Raw genomic sequence first — 14,438 nt, forward strand, 5'->3', positions numbered from 1 at the left:
ATGACCGCGCAGTGCTGCTGCCGCAAGGCGCCCGGCGCCGAGGCCGCGCCCGCCCGCCCGCCGCCCGAGCCGCCGCCCGCCCTGGACGTGGCCTCGGCCTCCAGCGCGCAGCTCTTCCGCCTCCGCCACCTGCAGCTGGGCCTGGAGCTGCGGCCCGAGGCGCGCGAGCTGGCCGGCTGCCTGGTGCTCGAGCTGTGCGCGCTGCGGCCCGCGCCCCGCGCGCTCGTGCTCGACGCGCACCCGGCCCTGCGCCTGCACTCGGCCGCCTTCCGTCGCGCCCCCGCCGCCGCCGAGACGCCCTGCGCCTTCGCCTTCCCCGCCCCCGGGCCCGGGCCCGCGCCGCCGCCCCCAGTGCCCGCCTTCCCCGAGGGGGCCGGCGCCGAGCCCGCCTGCTGCCCGCTGGCCTTCAGGGTGGACCCGTTCACCGACTACGGCTCCTCGCTCACGGTCACGCTGCCGCCCGAGCTGCGGGCGCACGAGCCCTTCCAGGTCATCCTGCGCTACACCTCGACCGACGCCCCCGCCGTGAGTCCGGGTGGGCGCAAAGGCTGCGGGCCGAGGGACGGTAGTCTGCACCCTGCCCTGGGCAGGCAGCGTGGCCTGGGCACTGGGGTGGGGGGGCAGCCTGGCCCTGGAGCCCTGTCCAGGTGCCCACAATGATTCCCAGCTGTTGCCTGCGAGCCCTTAGGAGCCTCGGATACAGCCCGAGTCCTGGCCCTGTGGGCACTGCCGACAGGGGACAGACAGCAGGCCACCCAGGGAGGCCTCCGGTTCAAGTGTTATGTCTCTGCCTGGAACAAGAGCAGTTTCTGGCACCTGCCAAGCCATACGTCTAATGGAGCCCGGCATTGAGGGGTGGGCCGGGGTGTCGTGGGCCTTCGAAGGCTTTGAGGACACCCAGGGGTCTGTTCTCTGGAGGCGGAATGAGGGATGGACACCTCTGAGCTGGAAGCAGAGGAGCAAGCCATGCAGGCTCTGATGCCTGGCTTTGGGCTCCCTTGGCCAGGACTGGCGGGGTACTGATGCCAGAGGGCCCCACAACCCCAACACAGACACATGCAGGCTCTGCAGGGCTTTGGTCACCAAATGCTCAACCCAGAGGCCCTGCCGGAAAAGCCGGGTGGCTGCAGCGCCCCCAACACACGCCTTGGCCAGTGGCGGGGCTTATGGCATGGAGCAGGGCCTCGCTTCCCACAGCGTGGGGGTTCATGTCAGTCCCCAGCTGGTGTGCACAGCCCACAGGTGACACCCTACATGCATACATGACACACAGCTCTGGAGGCCCTTGGCGGTCCCCTCTGTCACTGCGCATGGCACACAAATGGACAGGGTGGTAAAGGAGCAGCGTAGAGGCATCAGGCTGAGGGCTACAGAGGGCCAAGGTGACATCTGGACAGGAGGAGCCCAGGCCACACACACACCTGTGGGCTTCCTGCATATTTCCCAGGAGCCCTGAGCAGGACCTGCCACCTCACCTTCCCAGAGCCCCTGCGGGTGTGCCAGCCACTGGCCTGCTGGGCACTGCCCCTGCTGCCTGCTGTGGTACTCCAGGGCTCTGACAGGTGGCAGGTGGCCTCCCAGCGTGACAGGTGAGAACTGAGAGATGGGCTTCTCCCATCTATAAACTGGAGCCCACGTATGTGGTCCACTCAAGACCGTGGCCGGCAGACTGGTAGGACCGGGGCCCTCAACAGGCTGCTGCGAACAGGCCAAATGGGCAAGAGCAGCTGTTGTCCCTGGGCTTCCCCCGGCCTGGTGGGTGGCCGTTGGGTGCTCCAGACAGGGAAGGCAGTGTGGTCCCCATAGACTGAGTGGTTCCAGAGATGGTGGTCGGGGGACTGGGGGCCTGGCCCGGCTTGTGATCCAGCCACTTGCGGAAGGCAGAGTGTTTGGCTCCGACCTCGCACCCACCACTGCCCGTTAGCGCAGCGGGGCTCAGGCCCACGCACGGAGCCCCCTTCTCTTCCTGGCCTGCCCAGGGACTCAGACCTGAATCCCTACGCCTGTCCCTATGCCAGGGAGGATGTGGCAAGAGCTCTCTGAGCTCCCTGGGAGGCCCTGTCAGTGGGCCCCAAAGCTCCAGAGTCAGTTTGGGGGGCCTGTACAGACTCTGGGGCCTGTACCCCCAACCCCAGCAAGAACAGCTTTCGCCCTGCCCTGCAGTGTCTGGTGTCCTTAGGCCGTTCCTCCTCCGCCGGTCGATCAGCAGCTGTACCCTGTGTGCACGATGGGGGTTGCTGGCCTCTGCGGGGCTCTGCCCAGCCCCTCATTCCAAGGGAGGGCTGTAGACCCCGTTGGTCTCTGGGGGTAAACATGGGGCAGTGGGAGGAGGAGGCAGGCACTGAGCAGAGGCTGAGAAGGGCCCCAGGGGAGGGGAGAAGGGGGCTGCAGTACTGGAGCAGCTCTTGGGGGCCAGTGCGGGTTGAAGAGCATTTTGGGGATTGTGGGGGCCCGTCCTCCAGCCTGGGCCAAGGACCACCTGCAGCGCAGTCCACTGCCCGGACTTCCCTCAGTGCCATCCCCGGTCCCAGCCCTGGGGAGCTGGAGCCTGGGACAGGGCCCAGGAGGGAGGCTGCGGTTTTACCCAGGCTCCCCAGACAGGCCTCTGAACACCTGGGCAGCCCAGGGGCCCAGCAGGAAAGGAAGACACCCCTGTAGGCTTGCAGCCCTGAGGGGACAGGGACAAGGACAGGGCAGCCAAAAGGAAATTTCGGAGAGATCTATGAATGCAGGCAAGACTGGCCGGGTCTGCGGGGGAGGCCACCCCTCCTGGGTCGGGGTCTGCGGGGGAGGCCGCCTCCACAGTGGCTGTCAGCCGTGCATTCCAGACTCAACCGCTCTTAGAGGTGTGGCAGGCCTGTCCTGCATGCGTGGTCCTGGGAGGGCCCGTGTGCTCTTGGCCCCTGGAGGAGGAACTACTCAGTCCGCTTCGGCTGTCCTGTTGTCCTGGCAGAGGGGAGGGTGGGAACAAGGTGCCGGCCAACTCCGGGCCACGCTGGCGCGGCTCTGTGGGAGCGACCCCTCCCAGGCTCTGAGCTCCCTTGTTGGAGAGGCCAGGATTCTCAGGCGGAAGACAAGATGTAAGCAGCAAGATGGCAGTGGGTCCGGGGAGGGCAGCGGGGGTGCAGACTCCTCGCCGGCCCTGGCATCTGGGGGTCAGGAGAGGCTCTCCGGCTGTGGTGTGGGCCGGCTCCACGGCAGCCCTGGGCTCGCTCCCTGCCGGCGTGTGATGCTCCCACACTCCTGGCCAAGCCAGACTGGCTGCCAGCCCATGGGAATCTGCACCCAGGGTGTTCTGACCGTGCCTCGGTTTCCCTTTGGACACTCAGATGAGGCTATGATGGGCTTTTTCCTTTCTTCGCCCCAGCACAGATTGGGACGTTCCCTCTTCTGGCTCCTAGTGCATGGCCTCCTGCCTGGAGGGCTGGCCCTGGTGACACAGCACAGGCCACGCCCTGGGTCACCTGTCCCTGCTGTCCCCCTGCCCGGGGGAGGGGAGTGAGGGCGCCCGCGTGGGCAGGTGAAGGCCCGGGGAGCGGCTGTCGGCCCCCAATGGGCCAGTCAGGCTGCCATCCCCTCCCAGAGCCTGGAACCCAAGCTGGGTGGCCGCCTGCTGACGCTCCGGCCTGCCCGCAGATCTGGTGGCTGGAGCCGGAGCTGACCTACGGCTGTGCCAAGCCCTTCGTCTTCACCCAGGGCCACTCCGTGTGCAACCGGTCCTTCTTCCCCTGCTTCGACACCCCCGCCGTGAAGTGCACCTACTCAGCAGTCGTCAAGGTCAGGGCACACTGGCCACCCTCATCCCACTCCGGCGCCAGCCTTGCCCACCCTGCGCCTCCTGGGGGTGCTGCGTGGAGGGCTGAGCCCAGTGGCCCGGCCTGGCCTCCTCCTCCTTGCTCCTACCCGCTTGGGGTGTGGCTCCCATCTGCCACCCAACCAGGGTCCTAAAAGGAGCCCCCGTGTACCCCCTGTGGAGTAGGGGCCACTCTGCAGGGAGCGGGGGGGCAGGCTGCCACCGATGGGCCTGACAGGGCTCCTGGACCCAGGGTGAGTCCCCAGCGCAGACACAGGGGCCCCTCACAAGGGGACTCAGAGCTGCTGATCCCTGTGGGGACTGTGGGTCACTGGGCCTAAGCTCGGCAGCACCCCCACGACTGGGGCGAGAGGTTTGTAGACTGAGAGCCTGGGGTTCCCGGTCCTGGATGGGGGTTCTCTGATGGGAACGCGGTCCCCTGGCCCGGGACGCGAGTGCCCTGACAGCGAGGTTCCTTGCAGGCCCCGTCGGGGGTGCAGGTGCTGATGAGCGCCACCCAGAGCGCGTACGTGGAGGAGGAGGGCGTCTTCCGCTTCCACATGGAGCACCCCGTGCCCGCCTACCTCGTGGCTCTGGTGGCCGGAGACCTCAAGCCAGCAGACATCGGGCCCAGGTAGGGCCTCCTGCTCTTGCTTCCTGCTGCTGTCTGGGGCCACCCAGGCCAGGCCCTGGCCCAGGGAGCGCACACCAGGCACGGGGTCTGCGGCCACGGCTGCCCTGCTGAGGACCCCCACTGGTCTCCAGGCCCCGGGGGCCAGGGTCGTCCCTGCCAGGCCCACCTCAGACGGGGCAGCCTGACCTGCCCGGCACGTGCCCCACCAGCTGTCCTCACTGCACCCTCGCGCCCTAGCGGGTTCCTCTGACCCAGAGACAAAACGAACTGAGTGGCCCTCAGAACGCAGCTCTGCCTTGCGGCGGGAAGGGCCAGGCTGGCTGCCCGTCCAGTGCGGTGGGTGGCGGGTGGCGGGCTGGGGACTGGGCTGTCAGCCAGGCCGCACAAGGCATTACTGGGGCCCCAGGGGTGGAGGGCTCGGTGGGGTGAGCTCCTCTCTGCCCTGTGACAGGAGCCGTGTGTGGGCCGAGCCGTGCCTCCTGCCCACGGCCACCAGCAAGCTGTCCGGTGCGGTGGAGCAGTGGCTGAGCGCAGCCGAGCGGCTGTACGGGCCCTACATGTGGGGCAGGTGGGTCCTGGGAGCCAGGGCCTGGCGGGCTGAAGAGGGGGCCGAGCGGAGCCTCCGTCTGCCTGGCACACCCTGCCACCGCCTCCTGGGGAGGAGCTGGTGCTCGCCACGGCGGGCGGCCCTCAGCCTGCACCCACACCCCACGCGCCCTGCCGCCCATGCAGGTACGACATTGTCTTCCTACCGCCCTCCTTCCCCATCGTGGCCATGGAGAACCCCTGCCTCACCTTCATCATCTCCTCCATCCTGGAGAGTGACGAGTTCCTTGTCATTGACGTCATCCACGAGGTGGCCCACAGCTGGTTCGGCAACGCTGTCACCAACGCCACGTGGGAGGAGATGTGGCTGAGTGAGGGCCTGGCCACCTACGCCCAGCGCCGCATCACCACTGAGACCTACGGTGCGCCGGGGCGGAGGATCCAGCCCGGCTCCGGGGCAAGGCTGCCCTGCCTCCTCTCACCCCTGCCCTGCCTCCCCGGCCCATCCAGGTGCTGCCTTCACCTGCCTGGAGACAGCCTTCCGCCTGGACGCCCTGCACAGGCAGATGAAGCTTCTTGGAGAAGACAGCCCGGTCAGCAAGCTGCAGGTCAAGCTGGAGCCAGGTACCCTCCTGCCAGGGCTGTTCCCGGGACCCCTGTGCATGTCGACCCCCAGGGCCTCCTTGCCCACTCTCTGCTGCTCCGGCTGGGGCCTCTCTGTCCCCCAACACGCCTGCCTCCCTCACCCCACCTCCGCCTCCCCGGCCGCCATGGCATGTGGGTCTGTGGTCTCCCCCAGGCCTCCGGGCAGGGCAGGCCCCACCGCTGCATCCCCGGGTGTCAGCACTCATCTGGGCATGTGAGGGACAGTGGCCTGTGGCCCTTCCTGCCCCTCAGAGCCTGCCCGCTACCCCCTCAGGGACATAGGTGGGCTTGGGTGCCAGCCCAGATGCGGTTTCCCTCCAGGCGTGAATCCCAGCCACCTGATGAACCTGTTCACCTACGAGAAGGGCTACTGCTTCGTGTACTACCTGTCCCAGCTCTGCGGAGACCCGCAGCGCTTTGACGACTTTCTCCGCGTGAGCAGTCCCCGAAGAGGACAGCCCTGCCCCCGCCAGCCCTTGTGCTTCTGTCCTGGCAGGGGATGGGGGTGGAGTCAGCGGGGACTGTGACCCTGGCTGGGGCCAGGCCTGCCCTGCTCTGGGCAGTGCTGGGGTGCCACCTCTCCCCCATGTCGGCCACTCAGCAGGGCCCGTGTGATGGGGTGTGGCCTCCACGCCCCTCCGGGCCCAGCCCGTCCAGACCTGCTGAGGCCCTGCCTCTGCCACTCAGGCCTACGTGGAGAAGTTCAAGTTCACCAGCGTGGTGGCCCAGGACCTGCTGGACTCCTTCCTGAGCTTCTTCCCGGAGCTGAAGGAGCAGAGCGTGGACTGCCGGGCAGGTGAGGCTGGCAGCAGGCCGGGAGGTGGGTGTGAGGACAGGCGGGGCCCTCGCCGTGCCTGGAGGAAAGCCCAGTGCGCTCGCTCACCCGCCCTTCCTTCAGCCAACTCCGGCGGGACCACTCGGGCCTCAGGTGGGGACAGGTGAGAACAGGAGCTGGGTGGGCTAAGCAGGGAGTTGGGCAGCCCAGGAAGAGTGAGTGCGGGAAACAGGGCATGCGACGGGCCTGGGGCGGACCCTGCAGGCGGAGGGAGTGCCCTGAAGCTGGCCCCAGCCTTCCTGAAAGACCCAGGCCCCCAGGGGGGGTCCCAGCCCTGGAACAGGCCACCTGCCCCGAGCCCCACTGGGGCCTGGGTCTCCTGGGCAGGCTAGTTGGGCGGGGACCCCAGGATCACGTCTCCCCTGCAGGGCTGGAGTTTGAGCGATGGCTCAACGCAACGGGCCCCCCGCTGGCTGAGCCAGACCTGTCTCAGGGATCCAGCCTGACGCGGCCGGTGGAGGCCCTGTTCCAGCTGTGGACCGCGGAGCCCCTGGACCAGGCTGCCGCCTCGGCGAGCGCCATCGACATCTCAAAGTGGAGGACCTTCCAGACGGCTCTCTTTCTGGACCGGCTCCTGGACGGGTCCCCGCTGCCCCAGGGTGGGTCTGCACAGCCGAGGGGTTAGTGTGGGGGAGGGCAGGCGCCAGCAAAGGCCCTGACCTGCCGCCACCCACAGAGGTGGTCACCAGCCTGTCCAAGTGCTACTCCTCCCTGCTGGACTCCATGAACGCCGAGATCCGCATCCGCTGGCTGCAGATCGTGGTCCGCAACGACTACTACCCCGACCTGCACAGGGTGCGGCGCTTCCTGGAGAGCCAGGTATGGCCGCCTGCCTGGGCCCCGCTGGGTGGGCGAGGGGCGGCCTGGCCTGGGGACGGCTCGGGTGGGGAAGACACGGGGTCTGGGCTCGGAGCGGATCCAGGTGAGAAGGGCACAGGGGCCGGAGGGCGGCCCGGACTCCACCAGTCCTGGGGCACAAGCCACAGAACAGACGAGCTGGGAGCCGTAGTCTGGGGTCTAGGCCCACCCCGCCTGGACCTGCAGGCAGGCAGCGTACAGGTCTGGCCCGGGGCACCCAAGCTCCTCGGACAGAGGCCGAGGTCCCAGGCCAGTGGGCCCCGGCTTCCTGCTCCCCCATCTGTGCCCCTCCAGCCTCACAGACAGCCTGCGCGTGGGTGCCAGAGGCTGATGGCAGCCGAGCACGTCTGGCCGTGGCCCCGGTGATGACTCTGGGGCAGAAGGGTCACCTGCCAGGCTGGCTGGGCAGGCTGGGGAGGCTGCCCCGTCACAGAGTACCCCCGCTCCTCAGATGTCGCGCATGTACACCATCCCGCTGTACGAGGACCTCTGCACCGGCGCCCTCAAGTCCTTCGCGCTGGAGGTCTTCTACCAGACGCAGGGCCGGCTGCACCCCAACCTGCGCAGAACCATCCAGCAGATCCTGTCCCAGGGCCTGGGCCCCAGCGCAGAGCCCAGCGCGGAGCCCAGCGCGGAGCTGGGTGGGGCCCAAGCGGACACGGACGCGGACTCAGACTCACCGGCCCTGCTGCTAGGGGACAAGGCCCCCAGCGGCGCCATCTCTCTCAGGGACGTCAACGTGTCTGCCTAGCCCTGTGGGGCTGACCCTTGACCTTGCAGACACCACGATTGTGCCTTCTGTGTCCGGGCCCGCCATGACTGCGCCTCAGCTCTGGCCATGAGCTCTGCCCGGCCGCGAGCCCCACCCGTGGGCTCTTCCAGGCTGGGAGCGTGGGGGAGGGACCTTGGGGTCCCGCAGAGGCCCGTGTTCCTCGGCCCACCCCTCCCAGCTCTCTTGCACTGCAGGCCCCAGGGCGGCCCGCACTCACCATGCCTCCCGCCTCAGCACTGACAGCCATGCCCAGCCCCAGACGCCAGCGCCTGCCAGGTGCTGCCCTGGGGACAACGGCCCCAGCAGTGCCACGGTGGCCACCACACTGTGCCTTATGTGTGCCGGGAGGCCCAGGCTGCGCTGTCCCCGTAGCCTCTTCACAGGGCCCTGAGCCATCCCTTCCCTGCAAAGCCCTGAACCTTGCCCCTGGGGGTGGCAGCCTCAGCTGGTCCCTGGCAGAGGGACAAGGACACAGACATTCCCTCAGTGCGGGGGCAAGGGTCCCAGGGAGAGGATGGATGTCCCTGGGGAGGGACCCCAGCCCACAGAAAGCCTTAGCCCCTCAGAGAGCGTGGGGCCTCGGGACCCAGGAGGAGTGTGGGGACAGGGAAGCGGGGTGGGGGCAGCCAGCAATACCCCAGGGACGGGCTGGGGGTGCCGGTGCTCCTAGGCACCTGCTTGAGAGGCAGCCAGGGCCGGCGTCTCCAGCCTGGGACTGCTGCGATGGGGCGTCACGGAGATTGTCCCATTAAACCTCTGCTCGGCAAGCCTGGCCTCTGTCCTCTGCCTCCCAACCCTCGTCCTCTCCGTCCGCCCGGCTGTGTGGGGCGCGGCTGCCCACTGGGGCCTGGGGCCGGGAGCTGGTCACGGCCCCTCTTCAGACACATACAGCCCTGAGCAGGCGCCCCGCACCCCCAGCGCCTGGCCTGACCTGCTGGGCCTGCGCACAGCCGCCTCAGGACTCCGCGAGGAGGCCGCTTGTCACACCTCACTCTGGGCCTTCGCCTCTGTGGCTTTAGCCTCATCCTGGCCTCAGAGGTGGTCCTGCCCCCACCTGGGGTGCAAGGAAGAGGGGTGGGGGCAGGGATGAGTTTGATCCTGAGCACTGAGGCTCCCATTTCCCAGGGTGGCAGGCGGTGCTGCTCTTCAGGGTCCCCCAGGGCTTGGCTGACACAGCAGCCCACCACCCAGGGCCACACGGCACCCTGCAGAGCCCCCCGGCCAGACCGTGCCAGCCCCACTCCACACACAGCAGCTAGGACGCGAGCGCCAAACAGCTCGCTCGCCCTCCTTCCTTGCCAGAGGCCCCTCCCCGGTGTCCCCTCCGGTCCTCCGGTCCTGGCGGCAAGCTCTAGTCCGGGCTTTGGGGGCGGACTGCATACATCAGGGCTGGGTGAGGCTGTGCTCCATCCAGAGCCCTCACGCCCAGCAGGGGACAGGGTGGGACAAGTGCAGTAACACCCTGCGGAGAAGGATGGGGCGCCCGGCAGCCCCTGCTCCATGGCTATCTAAAGCTGTGCCAGGCAGGCAGGGCCAGGGACCCTGCCCCGGAGTGACCACCCTCAGGAGAACCCTTCCTTTTCCTGTTTGCTTCTTGGCGACACCTGAAGGTGGTGGCCACAGAAAGTCCCTCCTTAGTACCTGACCTGCCTGTTTGGCCCTTCTCTGCCAGGCTGTGTGCAAGCCTCAGTGGCCACAAGCTCTCATCGGGCTCTTCGTTTCTTTGACAATTCAACTCTCGACAGCTTTGTGGTCTCCAGGAGTCCTTGGTTCCACCCCGGGTGCCACTGCCAGACCCACTGTGCCTCCTCCAGACACTGCTCAGCTGTGTCACCTCCGCCTGACTCTTCTGACTTCAGAAAGCTCAGAAATGACCCTCAGCAGTTATAACCGTGGGGTGGGGACGGGGGCACCCACATCCACGACAGTGTCCTTACCGGACCCACCCCAGCTCTGCGCCCCACCTGCTGGGGTGAGCAGGCCCCCACTTCAGCCCTGTGGGTTCGGGTGTCCCTGGCGTCCTTGATTCCTCCTCCTTCCAGCAAACCCAGGGTTCTTCCTCGCCCTCCTCCTCCCTGTGGGGTCTTGTCAATGTAGCCCGGGACGGACACTCCCTGCCAGTGTTGCTTCCCAGCCTTTTCCGCCGGACCCACGCATCATTTCACACGCTGTCTCATGAGTCATCACGGTTGAGTTTCACCAGATGTTCTGCCACCATGTAACATGGCGTGCCAACATTCCAAACTCCAGCAGGTTTTCGGGGGGCTGCAGCCTGGCATGTGTGCTTCGTTAGCATGGCGCCCCCTCCTAGAGGCTGGCTTCTGTATCAGGTGGGCCAGGTTATGCTCCGGCCACAGACAACTATGAAACACAGATGTCTAGAACAAAGCTTTATTTCTCATGCTGCGTGTCCACCAGCAGGGGGCTGGGGGGAGCTTCTCTTCAATGTGACTATTCAGGGACCTGTGCTGGAGGACGAGACATCTAGAACGTTTCCAGGCACCTTGCCAGGGATAACGAGAGCCACTAGTGGGGCTGACAGTGGAAGCTCCAGTGAGCCACGCACTGCCGTTCACCCTGGCCCCACAGCGCAGGGCTGCAGCCCCAGTGCATGGAAGTGGGGGTATGTGGCGAGCAGCACTCACGAGCGCCATGAGACGCAAGGCTAGAATGTGGGAGAGACCTGCATTTTGGGGACAGTAGGGACTAGCCAGGCAGCTAGCAGGAGAGTGGCGTCCATGGGGCTGGGGGTGATGTTCAGAAAGTGCTAGAGCGACTGATGCGAGCTTGGCTTCCACAGAGGCATGCTGTGAGGGGGACAGTGGATTTGCACATGTCGTCCCCGTGTTTCCCGGGCCTCTCTGGTCCTTACGGTCCAGATAAGGTTTTCTGAGCCTCGCGAGCCATGTCCTGTGCAGTCCAGGCTTGTCCCAGGATATGTTTCTCTCCCATCCTCACTCTTACTGGGACTTACTGGTGGTGCTTCTCTCCTAAGGCCAGACGCTTTGGACAGAACCCTAGGGGACTCAGGTGTGAAGGTAAGGCCCAGCTGAGAATCACCCACCCAGGACGGTGCCAACAGTGTGAAGGAGGACAGCACGTCGACAAACCAAACTTACACCCGAGAGGCCGGGCGTGGTGGCTCACACCCGTAACCCTGACATTCTGGGAGGCCGATGGGGGAGGAGCGCTTGAGCTCAGGAGTTCAGAGACCAGCATGAGCAAGAGCGAGATCCTGTCACCATTAAAAATAGAAAAATTAGCCAGGCACGGTGGCACGCGCCTGTAGTCCTAGCTACTTGGGAGGCTGAGGCAGGAGGATCACTCGAGCCCAAGAGTGTGAGGTTACAGTGAGCTATGATCATGCCACTGCACTCTAGCCTGGACAACAGAGTGAAAAACAAAACAAAACAAACACACTTAGACCTGAGAAAACAGAGCTAACAGAACAATCAGAAGAGGACTTTAGAACACATATAATCAAAATCTTAGACATAAAGGGGGTTTTGGAATAAACCATAAGATAGGACTAGGCACTTGTGAAATAAGAACAGGTAGTTAATGAAAAAGAACAAGCTAGAGACCTCGGAAATTTTTTAAAAGGCAATTATTAAAGACGAATACTCAGTAGAATGATGCTATGGTTTGATGTCCCCTTCCAAAACTCATGTTGAAATTTAATTGCCATTGTGACAGTATTAAGACTTTTTAAGAGGTGATTAGGCCATGAGGCTTCTGCCCTCATGAATGGGATTAACACAGTTATCACAGGAGTGGATTGTTAGAAAAGCAAGTTCAGCTGTCTCTCGCCTGCCACCTTCCCTGCCACCTCCAGCCAGGGACGATGCAGCGAGAAGGCCCTCGCCAGATGGGGGCCCATTGAGCCTGGACTCTCCAGCCTCCAGAACTGTAAGAAACAAATTTCTTTCTTTTATAAATTGCCCAGTCTATGGTATTCTGTTCTAGCAACATAAAACAGACTAAGGTAGAAAACGGGTACCAAGAAGCGGAGTTGCTGCTATAACACACACCTGAAGATGTGGACACAGCTTTGGAACTGGGCAATAGGCAGAAGCTGGGGTAATTTGGAGGAGCAGGCTGGAAAAAAAAAAACAAAACACAAAGCCTGTATCGCCATGAATAGAGCATTACAGGTGACTGTGGTGAGGGTTCCGAAGAGAAGAGCTGTATGTAGGAGGTCCCCAAAGCGGCTGTGATCAGAACGTTGGCAGAAATGTGGATAGTAGAGGCAATTCTAACGCCATCTCAGCTGGATATGAGGAACAGGGCTTTGGAAACCGGAATAAAGCCCGTCTTTGTTACAAAGCCCCAAAGAACTTGGCTGAATGGCGCACGTGCCCAAGGGCTTTATGGAAGGTGGAATTTAAAAGTGATAAACTAGACTATCTGGCAGAATAAATTTCTAAGCAAACTATCGAAGGAGCTGCATGGCTATTTCTAACCACACATAGTAAGATGTAAGCCAAGAGAACTTATTAAAGACGGAATCTGTAATTTGAAGGGAAGCAGCATGAAAGACTTGAAGATTTGCAGCCTGGCCACACCAAGAGAGAAAAGGCACACTTAGGAGAGCAAACCACAGTGTGGCCAAGTGACTGCTTGCTAGAGAGAGTAGCAGAAATAGAATGGAGCCAGGCGCGACTTATCAAGGCAGCGGGAGAAGGCATTTCAGAGATCTCTGAGGTTGGACTTCCCATCACAGGCCAGAGTAAGGCCTTGGGGGCAAGGTTTCCAGAGAGGCGCTCAAGGGACCTCAGCATTCACTGCCCAGGACCGGCTGGGGACTCTGCTCCCGGAATTCCAGTGCAGTGCTCCTTGACCAGCCCAGCCAGGGCTCGAGTGGGTGAGCTCGTGCAGCCACTCTGCAGGGTACAGGGCATAAGCTGCGAGCATCAGTGGTGCCACGTGGTGCTGACTCTGCAGACACGCAAAGTTTGCGAACTGTGGGGACATGGAAGCCTCCGGGATTTCAAGGATGTCATGGATATCCTCAGGGCCCAGGCCGAAACTTGCCATGGAGGGTCCCCACCAGGGCACTGTCCAGTGGGAGCCATGGGAGTGGGCCCACCGCCAAGACCACAGAACTGGAGAATTGTGCAACACCAGCCTGGGAGAGCTGCAGGCATGAGACGCCAACCCGGGACAGCTTAAGAGAGGGCTGAGCCCAGCAAAGCCATAGGGGTGGGGCTGCCCAAGGCCGTGGGGGTCCACCCCCTGCCCCAGTGTGCCTGATATGGTCCAAAAGACCACCAGATAGCTAAATAGTGGAAAGGGGCGCTTTACCGGCAGTATCAGTTTGCAAACTGGAAGAGCTAGTCTCTGACACGGGCCAGAGAAGCTTTCTGTTTGATGAGGGGAAGGCCAGGTGGGTTTTAGGCCTCACAGGGTCTGTGCCACACAACAGAGCCATACCTGTCCAGCAGGTTTGGGGGGAAAGCTATACATATTAACATTTATGAGGGGAGCCGAGCACATGCGTGGCGCACAAACATGTATGTAACATACATCCCATGTTCGCTTCGAGGCAGGGTTTTAGCATTAAAATGAAGTGGAGTTTGGCTCCTTACATCAAAGGGTGAACTACAGGACACAAACACAGTTTGGTGCAGCCTCTACACGCCGGTGAAGCTGGCTTAAGGTCTCAGAAGAGGATGCTCGTAAGGCCGGTCCTCTGTCCAGTCAGAGCGCGTGGGCTGGGCTGTCAGTCAGCCGATGATTTGCCCGACAGCTCCTCCCGTTAGGGGGTTAGCAAGAGTACGGTCTTCCCCGTAGCCATAGGAATCTAGAAATGTGCCCTGCCAGTCAGGTCCTCAAGCCTCGACCTCCAGGCAACTTTTGTTTCCTTAACCTGAGGGTCCCTCTTAGTCGGAAAAGGGGCACCTACTTTGGTCCTCAGATCACACCGGGATGCAGGGCATGGAATCAAAGGAGTTTCCAGCTTTGAGACTTGCTGTTGTTTTCCCCGTTGGGTTTGGGCTGACTTGGGACCGGTTTACTCCTTTCTTTTTGCCTATTTCTCCCTTTCGGACTGGGAATGTCTGTCCTAGGCCTGTCCCCCATGGCATTTTGGAAGCGCGTCACTTGTTAATCTCACAGGCTCACAGCTGGAGAGGAATTTTGCGCCTGAGTCTCGCCGCTGTGTGGTTGAGATGGGACTCTGGACCTCTGGGTTGATGCTGGAAGGAGCTGCGACTTTGGGACTGCTGGGATGGGACGAACGCGTTGAGTGCATTTGTCTGTGAGAAGGACTGAGTTTTGGAGGGCCAGAGGCAAAATGCAACGGTTTGAATATCCCGTCCAAAACTCATGTTGAAGTTTGAGTGCCAGTATGACA

At 63.2% G+C, this 14,438-nt stretch overlaps 1 protein-coding gene across 1 annotated transcript; it reads left to right on the forward strand.

Annotated features, from left to right (window-relative positions):
* RNPEPL1 (arginyl aminopeptidase (aminopeptidase B)-like 1) lies at window positions 1-8,855 on the forward strand. Its single transcript, XM_012662426.1, has 11 exons — window positions 1-525; window positions 3,637-3,777; window positions 4,276-4,427; window positions 4,879-4,995; window positions 5,160-5,395; window positions 5,484-5,597; window positions 5,940-6,052; window positions 6,306-6,414; window positions 6,822-7,052; window positions 7,130-7,272; window positions 7,763-8,855. Exons 1-11 carry the CDS (start codon window positions 1-3, stop codon window positions 8,060-8,062), a joined length of 2,181 nt encoding a protein of 726 aa, XP_012517880.1. The 3' UTR covers window positions 8,063-8,855.
* Window positions 8,856-14,438: the final 5,583 nt, after the last annotated feature.

The sequence above is a fragment of the Propithecus coquereli genome, unplaced genomic scaffold, assembly GCF_000956105.1.
Source record: "Propithecus coquereli isolate 6110/MARCELLA unplaced genomic scaffold, Pcoq_1.0 Scaffold763, whole genome shotgun sequence".
NCBI classification, from domain to species: Eukaryota; Metazoa; Chordata; class Mammalia; order Primates; family Indriidae; genus Propithecus; species Propithecus coquereli.

What these genes read in the sequence shown, in the direction of transcription:
- RNPEPL1 (XM_012662426.1), top strand. Translation starts at nt 1, where the DNA reads ATGACCGCGCAGTGCTGCTGCCGCAAGGCGCCCGGCGCCGAGGCCGCG. An exon ending in CCTACTCAGCAGTCGTCAAG is followed by an intron (nt 3,778 to 4,275) that starts GTCAGGGCACAC and finishes GGTTCCTTGCAG; the next exon opens with GCCCCGTCGGGGGTGCAGGT. An exon ending in CATCACCACTGAGACCTACG is followed by an intron (nt 5,396 to 5,483) that starts GTGCGCCGGGGC and finishes CGGCCCATCCAG; the next exon opens with GTGCTGCCTTCACCTGCCTG.